At 40.7% G+C, this 26,839-nt stretch overlaps 1 protein-coding gene across 2 annotated transcripts; it reads left to right on the top strand.

Moving 5' to 3' along the window:
* The first annotated feature begins 382 nt into the window (after window positions 1–382).
* On the top strand, window positions 383–17,854 carry LOC306986216 (uncharacterized protein). Of its 2 annotated transcripts, none has more exons than XR_013794939.1 (4): window positions 383–562; window positions 1,649–1,769; window positions 9,288–9,361; window positions 17,647–17,854. XR_013794939.1 is itself a non-coding variant. In XM_079589214.1 (4 exons), exons 1-4 carry the CDS (start codon window positions 1,435–1,437, stop codon window positions 17,755–17,757), a joined length of 387 nt encoding a protein of 128 aa, XP_079445340.1. In that variant the 5' UTR covers window positions 841–1,434; the 3' UTR covers window positions 17,758–17,854. The 2 variants fall into 2 exon arrangements, 1 of the variants encoding a protein (XP_079445340.1); XM_079589214.1 differs by lacking the exon at window positions 383–562 and adding an exon at window positions 841–1,515.
* Window positions 17,855–26,839: the final 8,985 nt, after the last annotated feature.

The raw sequence follows: 26,839 nt of genomic DNA, 5'->3' as shown, positions 1-26,839 counted from the left end.
ATCCCTACTGGTAGGCTAATGAGTAAAGACACATTTGACAAATATTAGTTTATTTGTTATAATACATTTTAAGGTAATACATTTAATTTTCTTTAATGTTTGCAGATTATTGAAAGCTACTTCCAAGCACTGTTGAATTCGAAACCATATGGAAGAAAAATATTTTTATTGAACCACTACTCTGCCACTACTCTGTGTTGTTGTATTTGGGGAGAGGTCTGCATTGCCAAAGCACAGTTTCCGAAAGGTTAGACTTTACAGTTGTTAGTCAGTGCAAAATTAAAAGGTCAGACGGACAAATTTAATAATTTCATCTCGCTTACAGGTCAACTTTGAAAAATATGATGCCATGATTGGATTCATGCAAGTACACGAAAACCACTGGAAATTTCTGGTGTGTAAAACCATTGTCAAATCATAGTTAATTACTTATGTACATAGAAAACTAACCAAACTAAATGTTTTTACAGTATCTCGATAGGACATTGCAGAAAGTGTTTGTGGTGGATCCCCAAGGGATAGATGAAGGAAAAGATTCTAAACTTGCTGCTGCAAGATTCAGGTATTGTATTATATATATATATATATATATATATATATATATATTTATGATCATACAGTACATTATCATGTAGTGTTATTATCAACTTTGGTGACAGTTTAGTGAAATGATAACTGGTTATAAATTCGATAACATACAATTCTCACACACATGTAGAAAATACTTCAAAATGCGGCAGATACTTCATGGTACACATGTGGCGCTTTTCCACTGCATGGTACGGTACGGTTCGGTACGGCACGGCACGCTTTGGCGCTTTTCCACTGAATGGTACGGTACGGCTCGGTTCGGTACGGCTCACTTATGGCGCATTTCCACTGCATGGTACGGTACGGTACGGCTCGCTTCGGCTCGCTTTAAATGGTACCACCTCTGTTGAGGTTCCAAGCGTACCGTACCGATACTAAATGTGACGTGAAAACACTGCAGATCACTGATTGGTCAGACAGAATCGTCACTTCAGCGTCATTGTATTTGCGACACAAGACACTAAACCCGCTAGATTTAAATAGCCAGACAACAGCCAACACGGTAGCACCTGTTTTTAGAGTATTTACTTGACAAAAAAAAAGTAAAAAACAAACAAACAAGAAATGGCTGAATCGTGGTCAGTGGACGAGGTGCAGACGTTCCTCTCGTTGGTTGCCGAGGAGCGGAAGTAGCACAGCTCTTAGCCGCACACGGCTACCACCGGACCTACAATAACGATCAGTCCCACCCACTTTGAAGCGGTACTAACTGCAGTGGAAAAGCAACCGAGCTAAAGCGAACCGAACCGTGCCGTACCGAGTCAAGTCGTACCACGCAGTGGAAAAGCAAAGCGAGCCGAACCGTTCCGCGCTGAATCGAACCGTACCGAGCCGAGCCGTACCATGCAGTGGAAAACCGCCAATGGTGTCTTGAACCACAGCATACAGCAAGATGGTTGCAGCTGTGGAGTTTATGTCATGCAGGTAACAATTTTATGTAACCTTGGAACAAGACAAAATTTTACATAACCTCAACAGTGTAATATTTAAATTTCTTATTCTGCTATGGCTAATGTATTTTGCAAGTTTATTTAATGCTATTTATGTTACCCAACAGATGGCTAAGGAGGTGGTGGAGGCCTTTCCAGTGACACCATCTGAAATAATGATACCTTCCCGTAAGCGTCTCATGTCAGAGCTGCGTGAGGGGGTGGCTGGAACAATCCTAGAAGCATCAGGTATGTATTGTAAGCACACAATTAAGGAGAATCTTGCACTGATCCTTTAGTGCGAGTGCTCTTTTACTACACATGGGCATGAAAAGCCAAGGATCCCACAAACTGATCTATAGTCATTTTTATGTGGTGAGTTTGATTTGTATTATTATGTTGGCTTTACAATGGTACTGAAAACATACTGTTTACATATATATTTATTGGTTAATATAATGGGTTCAAGCATCAAACGTACTGAAAACCTTTTGTATTTGCAGAAATTCTTTGTCTAGTCATCAGAGACCTAAGCCATAAACATTTTCCCAAAGTTGATGAAATAGATCCAAATCAACCCCATTACCCATTACATTTTGATGTTGTAATAAAACTTTAAACATGGTAAGATATACAGTAGTACAGCACATACATATATTTTTGCAAAATATAGTTAATTCACATTTTATATATGTCATTATATACATTGTTAATATAATAAGAAGAGAATACAAATAGTGATTTTATTCCTTGTCACTGTAATTAACAAGATTATTTTAATTACATTTATTTAATTAGCTCATATATGAAGAGTTTGATCATTTTTTATGCTTTTCAACAACTTATTAACCGCAAAGTGTTCTCACTTCAGATTAGGTGAAAATCTGAAAACTTTAAAGGACATTAACTGCGCTACAACTAAGTGGTCCTTAAAATGTTTACAAATGCATGAAGGATGAATAATGCATGAGTATAGTTTACCATACTTGACCATCACCTTGCTTCACTTCACTTCACTATATATAACGCAATCCTTTCAATGTGTTAACAATTTATGTTTTTATGTCAATGCAAATGCAAGTAAAGGTACATGTGAAAGGAAAAATAGACACTAATTCTCCTGAGATAACATTAGGTTTAACTTAGAATACATCAGTTAGGTTTAGTGGTAGAGTTAGAGATAGGGGAAAGAACATACTCTGTACAGTATAAAACTCCTATTAATTAACAATGTAGAGAATACAATATATATACTACAATTTAACTATAAACTAAAGCTCATAGTGTATGTCAAGAACATAGTAACTGTCATAGTTATCCATGAGCTAATGTACAGTGAGAATTATTTAATTATGTTGTTAACAAAGAATAAAAAACATTATCTTAGTCTTTACATATGACCTAATTTAAATATTTTGATTTCTACCCTGAAAAGGAATGAAGAACTCAATATTTGTATATGGGCGTTTCTTCAACTAGGGGCACTTTTAGGCTTGTGAAGTTGAATAAAAAAAACTTGTTCAAAAGTCACTTAATACAGTCTCATAAGTTTAAATAATTTGTCTAGTTTTAAGGTCTGTAAGAGGACAAACTTAGATTACAAGAGAAATTGTTAATATTTTAACTTTTTTACGACCTGCAATAAACAAATGTCATTTCCACCACATCTCAATATACAGCTGTTATTTAAAAATAGAATAACTTATGCCACTCAAGATTTGTCTAAGATCATTTTTGTAACTAGTTTTATCATTCTTTCCACAATGTACAATAATTATACATTTGTCAATGAGATAAATTAACTCCCCTAATGACCAAATGCTGAACTGTACACCTGTCACACTCTGAGATTTAATATTGTTTTGGGCAAGAGCTTATTAGAAAATAAATAACTTGAATTTTTATATTAAGTAGAGCATGATCTTGTAAATTGTGGATATATTTTTAATGTGTGATGAGAACTTTTTTAATATTTTTAAAAAATGTGTGTGGTGGTGGAAATGACAATGAATTAACGTGAATGTAGAGAAACAGTGATATTTATTAGAAAAACTCTTAAACTCATCACACTCAGAAAAATCAATTCACAAAGTCATTAAACATAACTACACCTGTTTTTAGTGTAGTACTGAGTTTGATGTATACAACTGATTTGTCTCACAGATGAACGGTTACAGTGCATACGGTAAATAACTGACACAACTGATGGCAAGGCAACAATATAATGATGCAACAAAAAAATTAACACTCATCTTCTGTAAAGAGCAACTGTAAAGAACACCTGAAACTGTATCATTTAAACAGAGATGTGGAATGTGGACAAATTTTGAGCACCTTGAATGTGTGTGTGTGTGTGTGTGTGTGTGTGTGTGTGTGTGTGTGTGTGTGTGTGTGTGTGTGTGTGTGTGTGTGTGTGTGTGTGTGTGTGTGTGTGTGTGTGTGCGTGCGTGCGTGTGAGAGAGAGAGAGAGAGAGAGAGAGAGAGAGAGAGAGTTTGCGCGTGTGTGTGAGTGTGAGAGAGAGAGAGTTTGCATGTGTGTGTGTGTGTGATGTGATGTGATTCAAGGCCAAATCTAATTAAGTGTTTCACAGATTTCTTTCCAAACAGACACATTAATTTCCTTGTGACGTTTGGTGACTGGTACAGGCTCAGGGATAAGGCCTATAATATTCCTGGTTTGGTACCAGATTATGTCATCCCTTAGAGGCCAAAAAAAACGATTGAGTCCAGCACTGCTCATGGTTTTAACCAGAGCGCCACTGTAGACATCAGTATCCTGTATGATACCAGGATAAATATCTCCATCATACTTCACAGCACACCACTGACCAATGAGTCCCTCATTCAAGTCCACAATGTGCAGCAGACCTATTTGAGGTGTGTCAGGATGCGATGTACTGGTTGAGGGGGAAGGTTTGTCCCAGTGCTGGAACATGACTGTTTCTGGATTGAAACATTTGCAGTCATGAGTTGCAGAGCAAAAGCAACTGAGGATTCTCCATGACATTTGGCTTGGGCTAGCAGAGATTATCTGAAAGGAGAAAAAAACTGTTAAGACATGAACTTAGTAGCAACAATTATTTGTTTGGAGTCAACTGTCAACCATTACCTGATGTATCTTCATTGTGCCACGGATTGTTTGTAGCTCGGACGGCACAAGAATGTCCATAGACTCAATTTCTTCTGGCTCAACATAGAAGAGCTCTGTGGCAGATTTTTGCTGCTGAAGCTCCTCAAAGAGTACCCGAGCATTTGGTATGTCCTTCCCTCTAGCTATGATGTCATCAGCTCTTCTTTTCACTGCTGCTCCTATCCCATCAGCAGGGCCTTTTCCGTGGCCAGCCTCCAGAAAGTTCCAAGTCAGTTTCTTCCAGCCCATCTGATATGGAATGTTGGTGAAGAAATAGAAATTCTTTTTTGAGCGGTATTGGGTGGTTGGCCCATCACTGACCACATGCAGCACTGAAAGAGTGGGGTATTGATCCTTCAGGAAAGTGAGAACTTTTGATAGATGTGCCCAAATAGCACAGGGGTCATGACGAAAAGATGAGCTGATTGAGCAGACTGAGATGACACTGTTTTTGGTGTAGGCCACACCCGTGTGAAGTGAGGCCTGTTTATGGGAATCTCCAAAATGTACTGCTTGAATTTCACTGCTGTACTTGCAGAGAAAATTCTCTGCAAAGTCAATATGCAGGACAACCTCATCTTCGCTCAGATTTTCTTTCAAACCACGAAGAGCAGCATACTGGTGTCTGATGTTGTAGACATGCTTCCCCAATTTTTCTTTTAGTCCCATGGAAAAATCTTCAAGCAAAGTATGGAAAGTACCCATAACCTTCTCTTTAACTGTCAAATGGACTGTGAATTTTTCTTCACTACCATCTTTCTTTTTCTTCAGTCTCTCCTCAGCTTTTCCCTTCCATTCATACCAAAATGTTTGGGTCCCAGGGTCAAAGGTTGAGATTTCCAATTCTTTAGCTTCACAAACGGTACATTCCCTGTACATACATTGCTTGGTATATTTTGGTGAACAACACAGGGATACAATCAAATCTTCAATGTTGCTGCTTTTGATGACTTTGTGATAAAGCAGCTTGTCTGCCATACTCTGCAGATTGGCATGGGTCTTGCAAAGGCATGTGTCTCTATCCTTAACTGTGGGCTTTACAATCCAAAATGGACGTCTCTTACAGAACTCACTGTTAGAAATCCTGATGTCAGGATACTCCTTCCGGAACTTCTTATGGAGTTTTTCCAGAGGCTCATTCAGGAATCGTTTTTGTCTTTTTGTCTTTTTCTTGGTCACAGTGTCCTTTTTTCCAGTTGATGCTCTGCTATTCTCATCTCTTTCTAAGAACTGTTTGATTTTTTCTTCTGTGGCTGGGCTAATGCTGTTCTTTTGTTTCTTCCGTGTGTAAGTAAGAGCTGTTGTCCTTTTTTCATTACTTCTCATTCTTCTGGGTGAAAAGCCAAATTCCCTTTCAGCCATTTTCAGTAGTCGATACTTCTTAAGGACTTTTCCTGCCATTATTTTGGAAATAATTTGTTTATCTCTGTCTGATTGGAGATTTTTATATTTGTCTCTCAGTTCACTGATCATGGCATTGTGAAAAACTAAAGTTCTTCGTAGAGTGCTAGGTGCTGTTACCATTTGCCGTTTGGATTTTGTATTTGGAGAGTCAGCCTGCCTTTTTTTTTCCATCAGTCTATTATACCGCTGACGGTATTTCTGTGCCTTTCGCAAAGCTTTCTCAAGCTTGGCGTTACTCTCATATAGTGCTTGATACACTTTTTGACGGTTTCTTGCTACCCTCTTCCTTCCCCTCTGTTTTTGGGATTGAGATTGGGCAGAAGGTGGTGTGGGGGGCAGGTCAACATCATGTTCTGGCTGCAAGGCAACATCAGGAGAGTGTGGTGGTGTGGTGGTGGAAAGGTAGGCCTGCATTGTGAGGTTTTTTTTAATCTCCTCTCGTCTATTTCTTTGATTTATTCTCCATTGTCTCCTTTGTTTGCGGTGCTCCCGCTTTGACAGATCTGCAATTGCTCTTACTACTCCTTTTTCTTTTTTCCTCAGGTATCTCTCCCTGTCTCTTTTAAGTCTCTCTTCATATTTTATAGGGTCAGCTTTTATTTTGTCCCTATAGGCCTGTGACCTTTCTTTTGTTGTCTTAGGTGGCATCTAAATGAAATAAATGAATATTAAAGGTGCCATGTGTAAAAATTGAGGTAAAAATATCCAAAAAATGAGCTACACGCATCAAAAGAATGAGAAGAAATAAGGGCAATGATGTCATTAAAAAAATGTCAAGTTATAGTGCTGCAGAGATATCAACCTTAATTAGCATTAGCATTTCTAGCCACGGCCCGACAGGTGTCGTAATACCAGTTTCGGCCATGGGAGGCGGTATGCGGGGCACATAACCACCAGCCAACCTGCAATACACGACACGAATAACTCGCACGGCTTGTGGGCATACTTGAACCTGATGTCTATCGTGTCGTGTGGAAAGTACAGCTCACTACTTCATTTCAATTCAGGGAAGAGAGCGGAAGGATGGCTGAAGCCTTTGGCAAGAGACCCCTACAACCACTGCGCTCTGAAGCACAAATCAGATCAGATAAGAAAAGGACCGCTCGTCACGGTCCGGGCTCGAAAGCGCGGGGGACGGCGAGCGAACTGCAGCGCATAGCCCTGTTTTACAACGTTCAGCACCCATTCTGACACGCCCGGGATCGCTCCCCATGCTTTCGCACGCATAGCTAGGGGCAGAATGGTCTCCGTGTTCTGACCGCCGCACTGCGCGGGTTCGAGAAACTGAAACGGAGGTATCAACACGGCGCGCGCGCCCTCGTTGTCTGAAGAGTGCTGCTCGCTGACGACAGCAGCCGGCTGATTCACATTCAATGAATCGGTCGCTAAGGACGGAGAACAATTTGTGGCGCGAACAGGTCATTTGTAGCCTACTGTATCTTTCAACAGTGTTCGTGTTTTTTTTACTATAGTAGAGATGATCGGTTCACGTGCGCTGTCTGATGTTTACTGCATCACTCGACATGGAGAGGTTGGGTAAAGTAATAATTACAAGAGCTTCACGGTTATCAGATACAAGCATTCAACGGCCCTGTAGTGTATATATATATATATATATATATATATATATATATATATATATATATATATATATAGTTATTTGTGTTTGCGCACGTGATATCAGGAAGCAATGTAACGTTACCTGTAATACACACATGATGGCAATGCGCAAATCGTGTGTGTGTGTGTGTGTCACAAATCATTATTGTTTCTTCAACTTATTAAAATATCTTACTTTACTGCAACTATCTGTTTCTGCTTCTTTATCATATTTATAGTGTGTGATTTATAAAATACCATATCCTACATCACATATTTTGATATGTGAGGTATACTGCCCCCATCTGGTATGGAATGTGGAGTATGACTTGATTTTTTTTTGCCAGACAATTACACATGGCACCTTTAAAGTATAATTTAGAAATAAAATATCAAATATCACAAATATCAAAAGTATTATAATTTATTATAATATAAAAAGTATTGCACAAATCTACTCTTGCTATCTATATCAATTGTACTTTGTAACCATAAATGTCATTTCCACCACAGAGGGCAGTGCGGTGGAAATGACTGTGGTGGAAATGACATTTCTGTAGTTTTTCATGAAAAAATGGAAGATAGCTTCACTGATTAGCTTTGAATTAATACTTAGCATTTAATGTATGTAAAATACACTTATTTAACTTAAAATTTTTAACTTTTTAAAAACACCCTTGAAGGTACAGCATGTTTGGAAATGACGTAGAATAAATATATTAACTGATCAAGCAATATTTACCTTGATTTTTCTTCTTTTGTTCTTGATGAAAATTTAAAATTGCCTCCATGTCCAACATGTGCTGTGATGTCACTGACCATTTCCATAGAAACCACCTAAACAATCTTTCACACAAACTTTTTAAAGGGACATTACAGTGTTGTGGTGGAAATGACACCAATACTGTGCGACAGCTATATTTTGTATAAAAAGTAATATTGATAGTGGTCTCACATTAAATACTATAATGTATTTTAATTATTTTACTATTACTTAATTTAGGTATATTAATAGTTACCAGATAAGTCATATTTTTAAACTGTATTTTCATTGTTGAAGTTAAAAAGCCTGGGTGTGCGACAAGGAGAAAACAGTGATTTTTACAGCTATAAGAAGGTTGAAAAGTATGAAAAAATCATAATAGAAAGGTAGTAAAATAAATGTAAGGAGGTTTTATTGTTAGTTTAACAAAGAAAGAGGAATTTGTCCAAAATTATATGTATTTTTAAAAATATGACCAAAGTACATAAAAGTGCCCATAGTCTAAGAATCACCCATATAGTAATCTATTTACATTAACAGTTAAGAGACTACAATATAAAAAACATGAATTAACTATAACATTTGCAATTGATTTGGAAACACTTTATTACTATATATACTTAGCCTATTATAAAGTTTAAGACATTTAATTTTTTATTTTATTTATGTAGCCAATTCATTTTGGACGTGTTAGAACATTCACCAAAGAAGATGCATTTGTTTTAGTGTACTAGGTTTGATACAAAACAGATACGAACGTTTAAATAAATTCAGAAATATCTATCTATCTATCTATCTATCTATCTATCTATCTATCTCTATTTCAAAAACAGTTGAAATAGAGCACTGATTTGCAAAAATGTAATTACAGTGTTCAACCCCAAGGATCATTGCTCCTTTTGTGGACAAGAGTCTCCTGTTGGACGTGTGGGTCGGAACACATGGGTTTGTGTCCTTTATGTACATTTTCTTATTACAGTAAATTAGCTATTAGAAATAGATCTCAAGTGTTAAAATATTAAAATTACTTAAATAATTAGTAGGCAGATAATTATGTAATTACAGTTTCTCAATTGCTTTGGCACATTTTTCAAAACAGTCTTAACATTCTCTAAACTGTGAGTGCAAATGTCACAACTGTTTGCAGGAACTTCAAAACTTTATAGCATGTCTGCAAAATGTTGTTACTCACCCAAAACATTTAATTCATGCTTCAAAACCTAGTTATTGTGTCAATAATTTGGCCAAGGCCACCAAAATCTAAAGTTTTTTTGTCATTGTGAGCCACACTGGTCAAAATGTTTAGTTGTTTTTTCACCACAACAGTCAACCATGAAAATTAAGGGTTTAAACAAATCTCATATTTGTTGAGAAAAGTCAATAGTATGTAGAAATAAAAAAAGTCTATGAACATTTGTATTTTTACAGTGTTTATTTTTGTACTTCATGTGTATATACACAATACAATGTAAAGTAACTGACAAGAGTAACAAGATTTCACTTTACATTTCATATTTGTGTATTACCACAAATACACAAACAACAAATAGCATTCATGGGGAAAAAAACAAAACAAACAAATTATTCTTGGTGGACATCTTGTCGCTCACGTTGGTCAGGCCAAAGATTTTCATCAACATTACATCTGATGTTCCCTTTCGAAGGGAACTCGACAATACGTCATCGACGCTTTGGGGGAACGCCTCAGGCGTGACAGGTGTCTGAAATCACTATCAAATCACGGCAATCACATTGACCGGCGACAGCCCGTGAATCATTAACGTGAATGATTAATGGTGTTATCCTCTCAGACGATTCGGAGGATGACGATGAGGTGTTGCAGGTGGATGATGAGGAGGACCTAATTTTTCCTACTATTCCTGCAACAGATGCTCTTCAGGACGAGCAGGTGATGGATGAGGAGGAGGTTTCTCAGGTGGATCCTGAACCCTCTCAGCCACCCTGCCCCGTGTATGCTGAGCTGTTGAATGTGATGGAACGCGCCACTAATAGGTTGCAATTGCCGTGGCGGCGCGTTAGGGTAGAAATCGCTCGCGGCAGGCTTGATGATCGATTTCTCCCTGGCCATAGATCACCATACAGAGATCGAGAGGGCATGGAAGAATCCATATTCTGCCCGGATCCATCGACATCAGCGGGCTAGTTTCGCTGATGTTGAGGGGATCAGAGAATATGGGTATGTGTCGATGCCGCCCATTGACGAGACATTTGCGAACCATCTCGTGTCTGGGCGGGCGTCGACACTGAGTGCTCCAGCCCTGCCATCCAAACCGCTGAAGACCACAGCGCGGTTGAATGGCAGAGCATACACAGCAGCAGGTCAGGCTGGTGCTGCCTTGCACACTATGGCGGTGTTACAAGCGTACCAGGCCGACCTGCTGCAGGATCTCGACCAGGGGGTAGGGCTGTCCCCTGAGGCGGTAGCTGAGCTGCGCTGCACCACAGATCTGGCTCTCCGGGCTACTAAACATACCGCCGCTGCGATCGGTCGTTCGATGGCAGCGATGGTGGCCACGGAGAGGCATCTGTGGCTGAACCTGGCTGACATCGGGGAGAAGGAAAAGAAGGTTCTCCTCGATGCACCGGTTTCGCCCTCTGAACTTTTCGGCACCTCCGTGGAGGCGGTGGTCGAAAAATTCAGGGAGGCGAAGGCGCGCTCAGCGGCGTTTAGAACTTGTATACCGCTGAGATCCGGGTCCGAGCCCAGACAGGCGGGAGAGCCTGGCCCTTCACGATCCGAGGACCGTAGACAGGGCCAGAGAGCTAGTGTCGCCTCTCGTGCGCCCCCTCCACAGCGGAGCAGGGCGCAGAAGAGGCGTGACTCCCGCAGGAAGAAGAGGGATCTGAGAGAGGTGATCCAGCACAAACGCTCACAACGTTGGTGACGGATCATCTCCTCGGAGGGTGTTTTAATTAAATAAAAAAATAAAAAAAAACATCTCAGCCCTCTCCTCTTTTTCCCGACTCCCCAGGCGTTTCTTACACCAGGCCTGGGGTTGGGCCTATGATGAAAACATTATTCTGATGGCCCGCCTCGGATTGGTTGATGAGAACGCCCCTTTCAGGTATGTGAAAGCGGTAGACCCAGGTTCATAATGAACTGTTTGGTGAGTCTTCACCTCGCACGCCGCAGGTGAGCTGAGTGGTCTTCCTTAAGAGTAATGTTGTGTGCAAAGAGCTGACACTAAATTGTTTTTCTCTACAGACCTCGTTCCCTGTATAGAGCTATGGGGTCATGTAAGGTACATTTGGAATTTTAGGGCCCTGAAGTTCCCCTTTAGGTGGCTAGAACGATTATTTTAGCCCTTGGGCTGTTAGCCACCTCAGGGTAGTATAGTTGGTCGTTCTCCCACAGGATTTTCATCTTAGAGTGTAGACTGACGCTAGAGCTTCAGATAGATCTTATGTCCGGCCCACGGGGCCGTTTGACTTCCTTCCTGAGTACATCGCCCCCCTTGAGCTCTGTTTGGGTTTTCAGTGGGCTGAGCGATTCTGCAGCCAGTTGTATGAAATAATAACTATTTTTCTGGTAAGGCTGTGGCTCCTCCGAGCCCTCAGGTAGATCTATGCTTGCAGGCTGGCCCTCACCAGGGCCATCTCTGTAGCTGGCCTAGGCTGTGCCAGGGATAGTGGAGGTGCTCTGCTAAAAGTAAGCATTTCTGCTTCTGAACCTTCACTTAATGTGAATTTAGGTTCCTAGCATCCCTGTTGACAGCCTCCTCCAATGGGAGTCGTTAGGCCAAGGCCCGCCCCCTTCTCTGCATTCTGGGGCGACTAGAGTAATGCAGCGTGGTGCAGAGGCATGGTTTATAAAGATCCTGGGGTCTTTATTGAGCAGGGTTAGGCCGTCTTTCACTTCATGAAGAGACCGGGTCGTTCTGCCCGACCCTGCAGTGCAGAACTAGCAATCGGATCTGGGTCGCCAGTATAGGCTTCACTCACCTCGCTGAGCTACTGCTCGAGCGTCGGGTTGTAGGTGGTTGGCTTACAAACAAGCCCCACTCCCCTAGGTTGGGCACAGATACATTTTCTGTTACCCCTAGAGCCACTGGCGGGCCCGCACCTTGGTAAACCTCAAGGTAAGGTGAAGAGTATTCCCCTGTTATTCAGCGTAGGTCTGAGTCCTTCACTTTCAGTTCTGTGTTATCCTACCTCGCACCACTATGGCTCGGGTGGAGCGGAAAATTCTAGCCTTCACTTCTTTTTTGTCGAAGTACGCTCCCTTGAAGCCAGAGCATTGCCATGTGCTGACGCCCATGCGTACAGATGGTAGGCCCCCTGACTCTGGGGCCTCTGTTGAGGCAGAGTGGCGTATGTTGTACTCCCCTTGCTTAAAGGGTGCTAGCGCTCTTGCTGAGTACACTGCCATGGGCAATGTGATTAGGTACCAGAATGCTGTAGGCGCTGTGTAAACAGCTTATCTGCCAACGTAGGCTGCGCCGTTAGGTAGTAGGCCTCAGCAGGCCTCCTGAATGGGCAGCCCCCAAGAGAGCGCTGTAGGCCAGCTCACCTCATGTGGCTGGCCTTGGTGGTTCGGGCAGTTGACTCACTGATGGGTAGTAGGCCCTAAACAGGCCTCCTCGGAGGTGAGTCCCAACATTGTGGGACATACTTTAAAGCCGCAACCAGGTAGCTAGCCATATTAGGCCTCCTGTGGGTGGACCCAATAGTTATGTTGGTATAGTATGATTCCCAACAGTGTACCTTTGTAGCAGAATTGACTCGCTATCAGCTAGTAGGCCCGACCAGGCCTCCCTGATAGGTGAGTCCCTAGCTGGCTGGCCTTAGCAGGCCGCCTTGGAACCATTCACCTAGGCGTAAGTTTCACCAGGTCAGGCTTCCTGGTGGCATTTCGGGGCCAGTTATCAGGTAGTAGGCCTCACCAGGCCTCCCTGAAGTTGAGCTTCCACATACTATGGTGATCAGGTAGTAGGCCTCACCAGGCCTCCCTGGAGGTGAGCTCTCACACTCTGTGGTTGTCAGGTAGTAGGTCTCACCAGGCCTCCCTGAAGGTGAGCTCCCACAACTGTGGTTATCAGGTAGTAGGCCCCGCAGGCCTCCCTGTGAGTGGTTCCCCAACAATGCTGGGTTCTGGAAGCTAGTGGCCGCTTGCTATCAGTTCAGCTGGCCTTATCTGGCAGCTGCTGAAAGCAAGCTTGTGCCCTGGCTCAACTAAAGTGTTCGCCCTGTGCTACTGGTTCCCTCCCGGAACTTCTTATTCTGCCTACAGCCTGGTTTCCTACCAGTCGGTCCATTGCTCCCCTCTCTGAGGGTCACTATGAGTGTTTGGACTCCTGAGTCTGGTCAGACGGTCGTAGGCCTCTCGTGAGGCCTCCCAGTTAGATCAGCACCTAGGCCTTCACAGGCCTCCTCAGTGTTTTGAAACACAAACACTGGGTAGATCCGTGGATCGAGTAGAGAAACTCCCCTCACTGGCAAGGGTTGTATAGCACTATGCTGAGTCATACTCTTCGGGATATCCCGTCTCTGAGATCCGGGCTGAGGTTCACTGCTAGCTTCGCAGTCCCTCGGTTTGGATGCCTTACCTAAGGCAAATGTCCAGAGGCTCTGTCTCCGGACAGACAGGAATTTGGCCAGACTGAAGTGTCCGACTTAGTGACACCAGGTCGGGCCGTCCTGGTGGCGTTTCGGGTGGTAGTTTCCCCGAATAGTGGCTGGCTGGGGTTCCCTCGGGTTCCCTAGCCACATTCCCTAGAAGGGACCCCTTCTAAAATGGAAGTTGTGGTCCTAGGCCTTTGAGCAGGCCCAGGTAGGCCTCTGGTAAAACATCGTTATGGAGGGCCTCCGGTTAGGCTTATAGCTTGGGCTATGACCGTAGGGAATGCTGTCACTGACAGCCCAGTGTGACCTGAGGGTGAGTGGTTCTTGCATTTCATTTGAATTTGCTCGTTCTGACAGTTATCACTGCCTCCTGGCATGCACTCCCCTTAGCATGGCGGAGTGGGTATTTCGTTCCCCAAAGCGTCGATGACGTATTGTCGAGTTCCCTTCGAAAGGGAACGTCTCAGGTTACAACTGTAACCTATGTTCCCTGAGAACAGGGAACGAGACAATACGTCTCCCTGCCATGCCTCGGGGCCTGCCTACCAAACAGTCCCTTCAGACGAAGGATGATTTGTCATGTTTGCAAGGCGCCCTTATATACTTCCAGGTCGCACGTTAATCATTCACGTTAATGATTCACGGGCTGTCGCCGGTCAATGTGATTGCCGTGATTTGATAGTGATTTCAGACACCTGTCACGCCTGAGGCGTTCCCCCAAAGCGTCGATGACGTATTGTCTCGTTCCCTGTTCTCAGGGAACATAGGTTACAGTTGTAACCTGAGACGTTTTCCATTGCCACACACCGTGGAAAAAATCTCCTTGAATGCCGCACCCATCCCCTGCAATGGTCCCCCTTTGTTCTGGAATCAGGTCTCTGTAAAGTGCATTTAGGAAGGCCAGGAGACGTGCGACCACGTCTCCGGCCTTTGGACAGATTAAACCCAGCCTCGTCCACAAAAACAAGAATGTGGGTCGTTTCATGTACTTCTAACTCCATGATTCTCTATGAAGAAACACAGAAAAAAATGTAACAGTAAATGTTTTTTCTTATGGGTTTCTGAAACTTACAGTAAAGTAATACAGGCATCTTAGAAAAACAGGAAAACTCACTAAGTGCACACCAATGGTTTACCTGGACATACTGGTACCGCAACGCCTTGACTCTTTCACTGTTCCTCTCAAATGGCACCTTATAGAGCTGTTTCATAGTCATCTGATGTCTTTTTAAAACTCTGTCTATGGTGGAAATGCTGACAGAATTTATATTTGCAAAGACATTATTGTCATTTATGATTGCACTTTGGATCTCTCTTAGCCTGATGGAATTGTTGGCTATGACCATGTTGCAAATTTCTTGTTCTTGCAGTTGGTTAAATACTGCTGCTCTGCCACCAGCGCGAGGTTGTCGTGCAGTTCTATAGAATAAACAAATAGACTTGCATTTACCTTTACAATATTGTTGTTTATACTGTAAAAATACTTTACATACTGTAAAACAAAACAAAAAAATATTTACCTGTTTTCCCTACGAAAGGTTTGCACAATTGATGACACTGTGGACCTGTTTACATTAGGCTGTACTCTTCGACCAGCCTCTTCCATTGTTAAACCATGATTTATGGCATGATCCACAAGTGTGGCTCTAATTTCATCAGAGACTCTGACTCTTCTATTTCCACCTCTTCCTCGATTATTTCTTCCTCTACCACCACATATTCTTACACGCCTTCCAATTGCTCTTCCACGAGCATGTTGCTGCTGTTCAGGGTTGTGAACGTCCTCCATTCTCAAAAAACTTCTACAGCAGTGATTGTGCTGTGGGCAATCTATATATATATTACTCCCAAAGTTGATTGGTTAAATGGTTAAATGGTTGATTCATATTAGAGGTAATTTGCAATTAGATTGTGAATGCAATTAGAGGTCATGTGCCAATTTAGCAGACATTACAAACAATTTCAATGTCAGATATATTTTAGAATATACATTCATGTATACTAATAATGATAATTGAATAGATCGTTTTGAATGTGATGGCTTACACAATAAAACATATCTGAGAAGTTATGAAGTGTTTGACAGTGTAAGTGAGAATCGAGTCATCAGTTTTGATCAACAAGCCATATGCAATTATTTGTTGTCCAAACTGCAGACAGTTGTATGTACTCTTTGCACACATGTGCCAAAGCATTTGCAATTTGCTCAAATCAATAAGAAATTCCAATCTGATGTGAAAAAGATGCAAATTGTTCAGAGATCTGAACTTAATGTTTTGGGAAATAAAAAAAACATTTGAGAACTGAGCCAAAGCAATTGAGAAAAACTGTAGTATGCTTTGGCACATTTCTCGAATCATCCTCGACATTTGCAAAACAGTAATTGCATATCTCAAAACAATTCGTACAAATAGCAAAACACCATGGATTACTGCAAAAGCCAGTATCTTGCTCACAATTCGTAGTTCATCTCTCAAAAGTAAATATCTGTGTCAATGAACATGTCAGTGCCATCATAATGACAAGTCCTTGTGTCAGTGTGTACGGATGCGACAGTCAAATTGCTTAGTCATGTTGTCAATATAACAGTGTACTCTGGAGGGATGTTCTAATGTAAACTATGCTAAAGTTTTGATGACAGTTACTGTATTGAAATGTACAAAGCTGCGCTTCTTCTGTATGCCATATATCCATTTCAAAAGTACAAATTTACACACTACTGTATGTGAGTTATTGATGGAAAGAGACTGGATAGGATTCACAGTTACACTTTTACTAGTGGTCAGACAAACAAACAAAAAATGCATTACAATATTATTGTGATATAGTAAAGAAAAAGAAATAGGGGCACAAAGGCGAAAATACAACATTAGAAAGGCAAATACAGGACAGACCCCTTAGGCAGAACTTTTCTTTTGCATGCAGCACTGTATATATACTTGTCAACTGAAGGTTCATGAGATGCAACTTTGAGCTATTTCAGAGAACTGGTTTCTCATTGGTTGATCTACATGGTCTTCATTCTCTTCAGTAGTGAAAGTCGATATTCACCTGCACAATTCATCAATTCATGGCACATTTACAAAAAGTCTAATAGAAATGTGTAGAAAAGATGCTTGTTTATGACAACTAGATCAATCATTTTGCATTTAATGACTTATACGATGAAATAATGACTAGATTTTTTGAGGGGTAAGACTATTGCACAGAGAACTATATAATACATTTTGAGCAACATGGCATTAGCAACTGATAATGTAGGAAACGGCAGACAATTGTACATAATCAATTGCATGAATGTACCAAAGCAATCACAACTTGTTCAAAAGAATAAGAAACTGCTTTTATGATGTGCACAAGTGACTAGATGATGTGGAGGTTGAACAAGTAGTTTTGAGAATTTCATTTCTGATCTGAGAAATGCACCAAAGCAACTGTGAATAACTGTATGTAAATAAAGATAAAATATTATCATTATTGTACTGTACATTGGATTATTATTTAATTAGATGTTTTCAAGTTGAAAATAATATGACTTTATTATTCATGTAGGATGAAAATATTTTTTTAAGATTATTTGTAACTTAATATGTTCAATTTAACATAAAAGTATACAAAGTTTAATTGTCACAATTTTCCCTCACCAGATTCAGTGCAGCACCTGTGAAAGGTGGCATCACTCTGTCTGTGTCAACATTCCAAAAAGAGACATTCGGAAATTTAAGAAAACTCTGTGGTTGTGTGTTTTCTGTAGGTAAAAACTACAAAATCTTTTGATATTGTAGCTGTAAAAAAATATTGTGTACTCTTTTATGTTTTTTTAATGTTTTATCTTGTTTGATCAGTTTGTTCAATCTCCTCCTATGTCTTTGCATAAACACGAGTTTTGTCAAAATGTCTGTTGTCCTACATTTTTTTGGTAACTATTACAAAAAGAATGTTCATTTTGAACATGCAATACCCTTTTCAGTCAGTAGGGGTTAAAGGGAGAGGTTGTGAAAGTTGTCCCCTGTCCTCCTCTACTTATTGACACAGATTTGATGTCTCTGTCTCCCTGATGGACAAAGCTAATACATAAAGAATGTTAATTTGGACATGCAATACTCATTTCAGCCAGTAGGGGTTAAAGGGAGAGGTTGTGAAAGTTGTCCCCTGTCCTCCTCTACTGAATGACACTGGTTTGATGTCTCTGTCTCGCTGATGGACAAAGCTATTACAAAATAATTGTTAATTTGGACATGCAATACCCATTTCAGTCAGTAGGGGTTAAAGGGAGAGGTTGTGAAAGTTGTCCCCTGTCCTCCTCTACTTATTGACACAGATTTGATGTCTCTGTCTCCCTAATGGACAAAGCTATTACATAAAGAATGTAAATTTGGACATGCAATACCCATTTCAGCCAGTAGGGGTTAAAGGGAGAGGTTGTGAAAGTTGTCCCCTGTCCTCCTCTACTTATTGACACAGATTTGATGTCTCTATCTCCCTGATGGACAAAGCTAATACATAAAGAATGTTAATTTGGACATGCAATACCCATTTCAGCCAGTAGGGGTAAAAATAGAGGTTGTGAAAGTTGTCCCGTCCTCATCTACTGAATGACACTGGTTTGATGTCTCTGTCTCCCTGATGGACAAGGCTATTACATAAAGAATGTTAATTTGGACATGCAATACCCATTTCAGTCAGTAGGGGTTAAAGGGAGAGGTTGTGAAAGTTGTCCCCTGTCCTCCTCTACTTATTGACACAGATTTGATGTCTCTGTCTCCCTAATGGACAAAGCTATTACATAAAGAATGTTAATTTGGACATGCAATACCCATTTCAGCCAGTAGGGGTTAAAGGGAGAGGTTGTGAAAGTTGTCCCCTGTCCTCCTCTACTTATTGACACTGGTTTGATGTCTCTGTCTCCCTGATGGACAAGGCTATTACAAAAAGAATGTTAATTTTGGACATGCAATACCCATTTCAGCCAGTAGGGGTTAAAGGGAGAGGTTGTGAAAGTTGTCCCACTGTCCTCCTCTACTTATTGACACAGATTTGATGTCTCTGTCTCCCTGATGGACAAAGCTATTACATAAAGAATGTTAATTTGGACATGCAATACCCATTTCAGCCAGTAGGGGTAAAAATAGAGGTTGTGAAAGTTGTCCCCTGTCCTCCTCTACTTATTGACACAGATTTGATGTCTCTGTCTCCCTGATGGACAAGGCTATTACAAAATGAATGTTAATTTGGACATGCAATACCCATTTCAGTCAGTAGGGGTTAAAGGGAGGGGTTGTGAAAGTTGTCCCCTGTCCTCCTCTACATATTGACACAGATTTGATGTCTCTGTCTCCCTGATGGACAAAGCTATTACATAAAGAATGTTAATTTGGACATGCAATACCCATTTCAGCCAGTAGGGGTTAAAGGGAGAGGTTGTGAAAGTTGTCCCCTGTCCTCCTCTACATATTGACACAGATTTGATGTCTCTGTCTCCCTGATGGACAAAGCTAATACATAAAGAATGTTAATTTGGACATGCAATACCCATTTCAGTCAGTAGGGGTTAAAGGGAGGGGTTGTGAAAGTTGTCCCCTGTCCTCCTCTACATATTGACACAGATTTGATGTCTCTGTCTCCCTGATGGACAAAGCTAATACATAAAGAATGTTAATTTGGACTTGCAATACCCATTTCAGCCAGTAGGGGTTAAAGGGAGAGGTTGTGAAAGTTGTCCCACTGTCCTCCTCTACTTATTGACACAGATTTGATGTCTCTGTCTCCCTGATGGACAAAGCTATTACATAAAGAATGTTAATTTGGACATGCAATACCCATTTCAGCCAGTAGGGGTAAAAATAGAGGCTGTGAAAGTTGTCCCCTGTCCTCCTCTACTTATTGACACAGATTTGATGTCTCTGTCTCCCTGATGGACAAGGCTATTACAAAATGAATGTTAATTTGGACATGCAATACCCATTTCAGTCAGTAGGGGTTAAAGGGAGGGGTTGTGAAAGTTGTCCCCTGTCCTCCTCTACATATTGACACAGATTTGATGTCTCTGTCTCCCTGATGGACAAAGCTAATACATAAAGAATGTTAATTTGGACATGCAATACCCATTTCAGCCAGTAGGGGTTAAAGGGAGAGGTTGTGAAAGTTGTCCCCTGTCCTCCTCTACTTATTGACACAGATTTGATGTCTCTGTCTCCCTGATGGACAAAGCTAATACATAAAGAATGTTAATTTGGACATGCAATACCCATTTCAGCCAGTAGGGGTTAAAGGAGAGGTAAAGGAGATGTTGTGAAATATGCCCACTGAGGCCCTCTACCGAACTGCACTGGTCTCATGTCAATGGGCCCTTTAAAATAAAAAACACACCCTCTGCGTTATAGTTAGAAACGAAGAAAAAGTGCACTTTCCCCACGGTCCCTTACTCGCATCTCCGTCAAGAGCGAGCTTTCCCGGCGAAACTCACATTGTGGCGGCTTTTGTGGGGCAGTGCTCATTATATAGAGCGAAAATACGTGAAATTAAGCTTGTGAAACATTGGTAGCTTTGCCTTTTTAGCAGCAATAGTGTTCAAATTATTTTTAGCCTAGTTGTTTAGGAGGTATTGCCATTTATCGGTGAATGTATGGGGAAAATCGAAAACAAAACTAACTTTACTGCGCTCGATAAGCTTATTCCTCACAGAGAGTGTGTTTTCCAGCTGTTGTGGGCGTTGACTGGTTTGCATGTGTTGCTTCAGAACATCTGCGTCTGAATAGCGCGCGCTCTCGATGGGCGTGTCACATTAGCAGAGTAAAGAGGTGCCAGAACGATAATGAGAACGGCTGATCTCTCGCTCTTTATATATAGATTACATAAACAGAATATTTCTTTTAGTTTTGAATTAGATAATTTAAAACTACACACTTAAATGATTATAGAGATATATAGCTCATGTCTGAGTGAATAATATTCGCTGAGATTTGTTTAAATTTAGAGACGTGCTTCAGAAAAAAAGTTCACGGAGACGGAGAGGCAGAAAGCACTCCCTGTTTACTTTCTTTATTTTACAAAAGCTTAATGTTTTATTTCGATTGTAAGTGGACACATAAAAAAGTAGACATTTAACAGCTTATTTTTTCATATTTCTTAAGCCTGTATGACCAAAACTGACGGAGTATTTTAGGTCTATTTTGCTGCTATGTAAAAAAAAAACGAGCAAAACGCGCCCGCGCGTTTGCCGACCTCAGAGGGTTAAGAGAGCCAACTTACTGATATTGTATTTAAACTTAATTAGTGGTGCTTGCCAAAGGCAAGGCATCACTAGTGTTGTAACGGTCACCAGCTGGAGTGCCCTTGAGAGCCACCAGAGGGCACTCCACATCAGACTATTATCAGTCCCTCACAGACTACATTTCCCATAACTCACTGCCCGGACTCATCATCAATGATTGCATTGACCTGTGTCTCATTATCCTGTTAGTCCTAGGCCCTGTTTACACGAGAACGCTCACGGGTGAAAACATAAGAATATATTATCAGATGTGCCCTTCGTTTACACGGCGACGTAAACCCAAAACGCAAGCTTTTTTGAGGCTTAAAAACGTAAAAAAAGTGAAACCACTCTCCAGAGCGGAAATCTTAAAAACGCTTCACCGTCGCGTTCCCATCTAAAGGGTAAAAACGCAAAAGTCTACTAGGGAGAGAAGTAGAAGGAAGGTTGTACGCAGGCGCGCATACTTGGTGTTGTTGTGTGGCAGTGCTTCACATTGCCAACTAGCCGTCTGGAGTGCACACTACATCGAATTTCACACACTTTTGCGTCACCATATGCACGCAGATTTCCCCCCCATAACGCTTGTCTAAACACAGAATAAAAAGTGATAACGCAACGCCACTTTTGCGTTTTCTCTTCAGATCGTTTCCAGGTAAACATAGCCTCAAGCCTATTAATACAATGTTCATTCGTTCACTCACGGCGAAGTTAGAACATACCTCACAATTCGCCTTATTCACCTACGTCACTTCCTTAAACCAAAACGAGGCTGTGGTGTACGGAAGTAACGTTGGCGCGCTTCCCTCTGTAGGCTATTGTCATAACGTTACCTACAATGCCGCCGCATTGTTTTGTTCCCAATTGTACTTCTTCCAAAACAAATAAATCCTATACAGGTCAAACCTTCCGTCGTTTCCCCAAAGATCCTGTACTTTGCCGTGAATGGATTCACAAAATAAGAAGAGATCCTGGTCGCCATTTAAAGGTAAGATATTTACATTAGCTTACGATGTGAACTACGCTAACGTTGGCCATATTTACGTTAACTAGCATAGAGATACCTAGCTAAGCCTTCTAGCTAAATATACATGGCTTGATAAGCCACGAACCGGTCCTTTTTAAATTATAACGAGCGAGGGGCTGATTCGGGGTAACGTTAAGCAAGTTGTAGCTCTTTAGACTAGCCTGGTCAGCTAAGCCGTGGCTAGCCGTGTCTTACAGCAGAATATAAACAAGACGTGACCTGTGCCTGTTTATGATAACCATTGCTAACCTAGACCAAGTTAAGCACACAACTGTAAAGGCTTTTACACAACACAACTGCACACAACTGTAAACAATAACATCCATTTAATATCTAATGTTACAGATCAACGTGGACACAAAAGTATGTTCAGACCACTTCACAGAAGAGTCTTTTTTGAAGACCCTGGTTGGCATGCGAAAGTTGAAGAAGGGTGTTGTTCCAACATTATTTGCCTCGACTTATAGCACTGTGAGGCCTGCAAGGAGGTCTATCGTCAGAGGAACTACAAAGTATTTTTCTGTGGAGTTACATACTTAGCTAAGTTTCAGTAATACTGCTTTCCAGTCATGCAACCACTGTAGCTGTTGAAGAGGATGTCCAGCAGGTTGATGTAAATTCCAATGAGTTAAGGTAAGTGACGTTTATCTCTAAAAAAATTTCCCCCCTACTATTATCTGATTGCTAGGATCAGAGGAATGCTGGTAGAAAATACCGTAGCTATCGACTCAGTACACTCTCAGTGCCTTCCGTTTATTTAACATAACAACTGAGCATCTTACAGGTGTCGTGCCGAAAAGTGATGGTCCGCGGAAAATTGATTGCGTCCAGTCTCTTTACGTCTACAGCTGGATCAAACAGACATAACGTGCAAATAACCATCAGTTTATGTCCGTGGTAATAGCAAAGGTATGTCTGTGTGATACTTTAAACGTTTCTTTTCACATAATAATAACAATTGTGGCCATTTGAAGTGTTTGCAGTTTATAGCTTTATCAGGTATGACATTTACATGATTATAGGAAATAATAGAAGCCTGTTGTTGGCAATGGAATACATGTTTGTATTTGGAAAATGGACTGTAGCCTATAATAACATAACTTACTGCTGAGCTATATATTAAATAAAGACATGATCTCTTTTGCAATTATCCTTATGACTCTGCATTATTTTACCTGCTGAGTACCAACCAATCCAGCCCTTTTTACCTGTTAAAATAACTTTAAATGACGAAAACAACCCATAAAATTCAGTACTCTACTTACATCAAAATGATTGAAGCATCTACTTATTGCAATAAATAATGCAATACATTTTCGGAGGATGGAGGGAAGGACCCGTTTTGGTGGTGTTAGGGAAGATTAGGGGAAGGTCCCATCTTGGAGGTGGTGGGCAGGGTGGAGGTGAATGGAGCGACAGCATCTGCGAACTCAGACGTGTGTAAGTACCAACCTTTTATACCAAAAGTATAAGGATATGATTGGACAGATGAGAAGGTAATAAGTTATGTAACAATTGAGTCTTCCCGGCAGAACTTGCGCTAGAGCTTAATTTATTGCTTTGACATGACTACTGAAGCTAAGGTCTGACTCTAGAGACACACCAAGATTCCTGACTTGATTTTTAGTTGTTTGACCTCTAGAGTGAAGGTATGCATTCACCTTGAGAACTTCATCTTTGTTTCCAAACGCAATGACTTCAGTTTTGTCTTTGTTTAACTGAAGAAAGTTTTGGCACATCCAACTGTTTACTTCATCAATGCATTGGAACAGGGAGTCAATGGGGCTGTAATCGTTAGGCGATAGGGCTAAGTAGATCTGTGTGTCGTCTGCATAGCTGTGGTAAGAGATTCGGTTCTTTCTCATTATTTGGCTCATTGGAAGCATGTACAGGTTGAATAGGAGTGGTGCAAGAATTGAGCCTTGAGGAACTCCGCATGTCATGGATGTCCACTCAGACTTATGGTCTCCTATACTCACATAATAACCTCTCGCTTCTAAGTATGACCTGAACCATTTTAGGACTATCCCAGAAAGCCCCACCCAGTTTTCCAGCCTGTCAAGAAGTATGTTGTGATCGACAGTGTCAAATGCAGCACTGAGGTCGAGTAGTACCAGCACTGATAATTTGCCTGTATCAGTATTTAAGCGAATTTCGTTTATTATCTTTATGAGCGCTGTCTCTGTGCTGTGATGCGATCGGAAACCAGATTGAAAATTGTCAAAGTATCCATTCGAGCTTAAGAATTTGTTCAGCTGATTGAAAACAACTTTTTCAATGATCTTGCCTATGAAAGGAAGATTTGAGATCGGACAACTGCAGTTTTCAGGGAGTTTGGAAAACTCCCAGAGAGAACTGAGGCATTTACCATTTCTAGGAGATCTGCTTCTAAGCTGTTTAACCCTCTGGGGACCAAAAACGTGCCCCCGCGTTTTGCTCGTGTTTTTTTTTAGCAATGCAAAATAAACTCAAAATGCTCTGGTAATTTTGATCTTTCATTTTCGTGTTATACATCAATCGATCCTGTTCAGTTTCAATTTTTTTTCTGTATACTCACAATAAAAATAAAGTGTTTTTGCTTTTTGCCAAATAAAGAAAAATAACATGATGCGAGTTCTGCACTCTCTCTGTCAATGAACTCCAATTTGAAACGAGTTAGAAAATGATCTGTAACTCCGCGAAACTGCAGTCAAACGGGCAAACATACCCACGGGCATAAAGCTTGAGATCGCATCTTTCAAATGAAGTAATTTATATAAAAAACAAATATTCTCAGCTTCTGTAATCTGTATGAAAAGAGAGCGATTCCAGTTGAGCTCATTAACTTTAATTTGTTCACGCCTACTGACGGAGCGCGCTATTCACAAGATAATGTGTTAAGCCATCTATGCAAAACAGGTAAACGCCCCCAAGCAAATGCATTAAACGCTTCAAGTTTCCTCATTCAGTCACCTGCGCGTTGGGAAGATGGCACAATACAATAATATTCTTCAACTTTTTTTAAAGGAATGTAGCTTCATCACTACCTCCGCCTGCAACTCGGAGTGCGCTTAGCAACACAGTCAGAAATCAGAAAGAGTAAGTACATTACTATACTATTTTACAGATTTGTTTATACTTGGTGTTAATACAATATGAGCCTGTATGACTTTATTATTTATTTTTGGAGATTTTAATGATGTTACATATGTTTTGTGTTATCAGCATTGCTAAATGTCCATCAGTAGCCGCGTTTCCATTACAGATTTGCGCAAATGTTTCGCGTTATTATCTAAATATCGATAAAAAACTATTGCGAAATGACGGCATTTCCATTAACTGATGTTATGCAACTAAAACGTCCTTTTTTCTCTCGCAATAAGTCATTCCAAAAATCACGGCAACGGATGTTTTTTTATATAATATCACAGCCACCGCATTAGACATTATTATTGTTAATGGAAAGAGACGTGGCGTGTTATCCAAGCATTAATGGCAGGGAAAGACCCTTATACTCCGAACGATATAAGGAGTTTCTGGGTGTTTCGCCCTCATTTCTGCTCCGAGGTTTTGATTGTGGCATTTCTTTGAGGTTTAGAATCACGTAGGCTATTCACTGTTTCTTTTATGAATTTAATAAAGAACTCTGTCTCTTATTCTGTCCAAACGATCCATATAGGCTACTTTTGTGCCCATTAATTTTTCCTTTTTTAACCCATAATTGAAAAACGAAAAATTAACGGTTGTTGTCTTTTTAAAACTCAAAGTTAAACACTAAAATTTGTATTTGAACTGGCTACACCAACTGCTGCGCAAAAAAAGTAAATATCGACGAATTGTCAGATTTTTGTTTAATGGCTTTTTGCCCCTTTATTAAACATTTAAAATATTCACAAATTAATATGGAAAACATGTCGATTTTACTGGTTTCCTAAGGCCAAATTAGAACCTGGAATTGATATTTTCCCCGCAGTGCTGAATGAGAAGAGCCATTAATATTATTAATAAACTATTGTTTTCTAAGTCGGCTAAAAACATCTCCATCTCCGCTGTTATGCAGATGCGCTTTTAGAGAGAAATGCACAACGTTTTCTTGTTATTATGAGTTTACACAAATAGAAGAAGTTGCGAATAATGTATTATTATTTTCTGTATGACCAGAAATTATAAGAGTAGTAGGCTATTTTAAGTTGTTTCCACTGTTGATAGGAAAATGCAAGTGTTCGCGTCCGCGCCTCCGTGCCATGCAGCGCGCGTTCCACACTCCCCACAAACCCTTGGATATGCGTCAAAATCTTGTTTATTTGTGATAATCTTAGCCCTGTATTATTATTGTCTAACCCGTATTATGAATGACATTTGACGAATTGCTTTGTTTCTTTTTTGGATAAAAGCGTCTCTAAATATGTAGCCTAATAAATGTTATAATAATGATGATAATTATTATTATTATTTGCGTACACGGACCCCAAACACACCGCGTCTTCTAAGTCAGGTGACTGTTAATGCGCAAAAACTGTTTCCATTGCAGTTTTGTGAAATATTCCCTTTTGCACAGTTGGTCGCAAGATTTGTGTGCTTT

This window comes from Phoxinus phoxinus (assembly GCF_949152265.1).
Source record: "Phoxinus phoxinus genome assembly, chromosome: 18".
NCBI classification, from domain to species: domain Eukaryota; kingdom Metazoa; phylum Chordata; class Actinopteri; order Cypriniformes; family Leuciscidae; genus Phoxinus; species Phoxinus phoxinus.
The sequence above is the reverse complement of the archived record's forward strand: the minus strand, read 5'-3'. Positions and strand labels throughout refer to the sequence as shown.

What these genes read in the sequence shown, in the direction of transcription:
- LOC306986216 (XM_079589214.1), top strand. Translation starts at nt 1,435, where the DNA reads ATGCAGTGGAAAACCGCCAATGGTGTCTTGAACCACAGCATACAGCAA. An exon ending in AACAATCCTAGAAGCATCAG is followed by an intron (nt 1,770 to 9,287) that starts GTATGTATTGTA and finishes ATGTAATTACAG; the next exon opens with TGTTCAACCCCAAGGATCAT. An exon ending in GTGTGGGTCGGAACACATGG is followed by an intron (nt 9,362 to 17,646) that starts GTTTGTGTCCTT and finishes TTCCCTCACCAG; the next exon opens with ATTCAGTGCAGCACCTGTGA.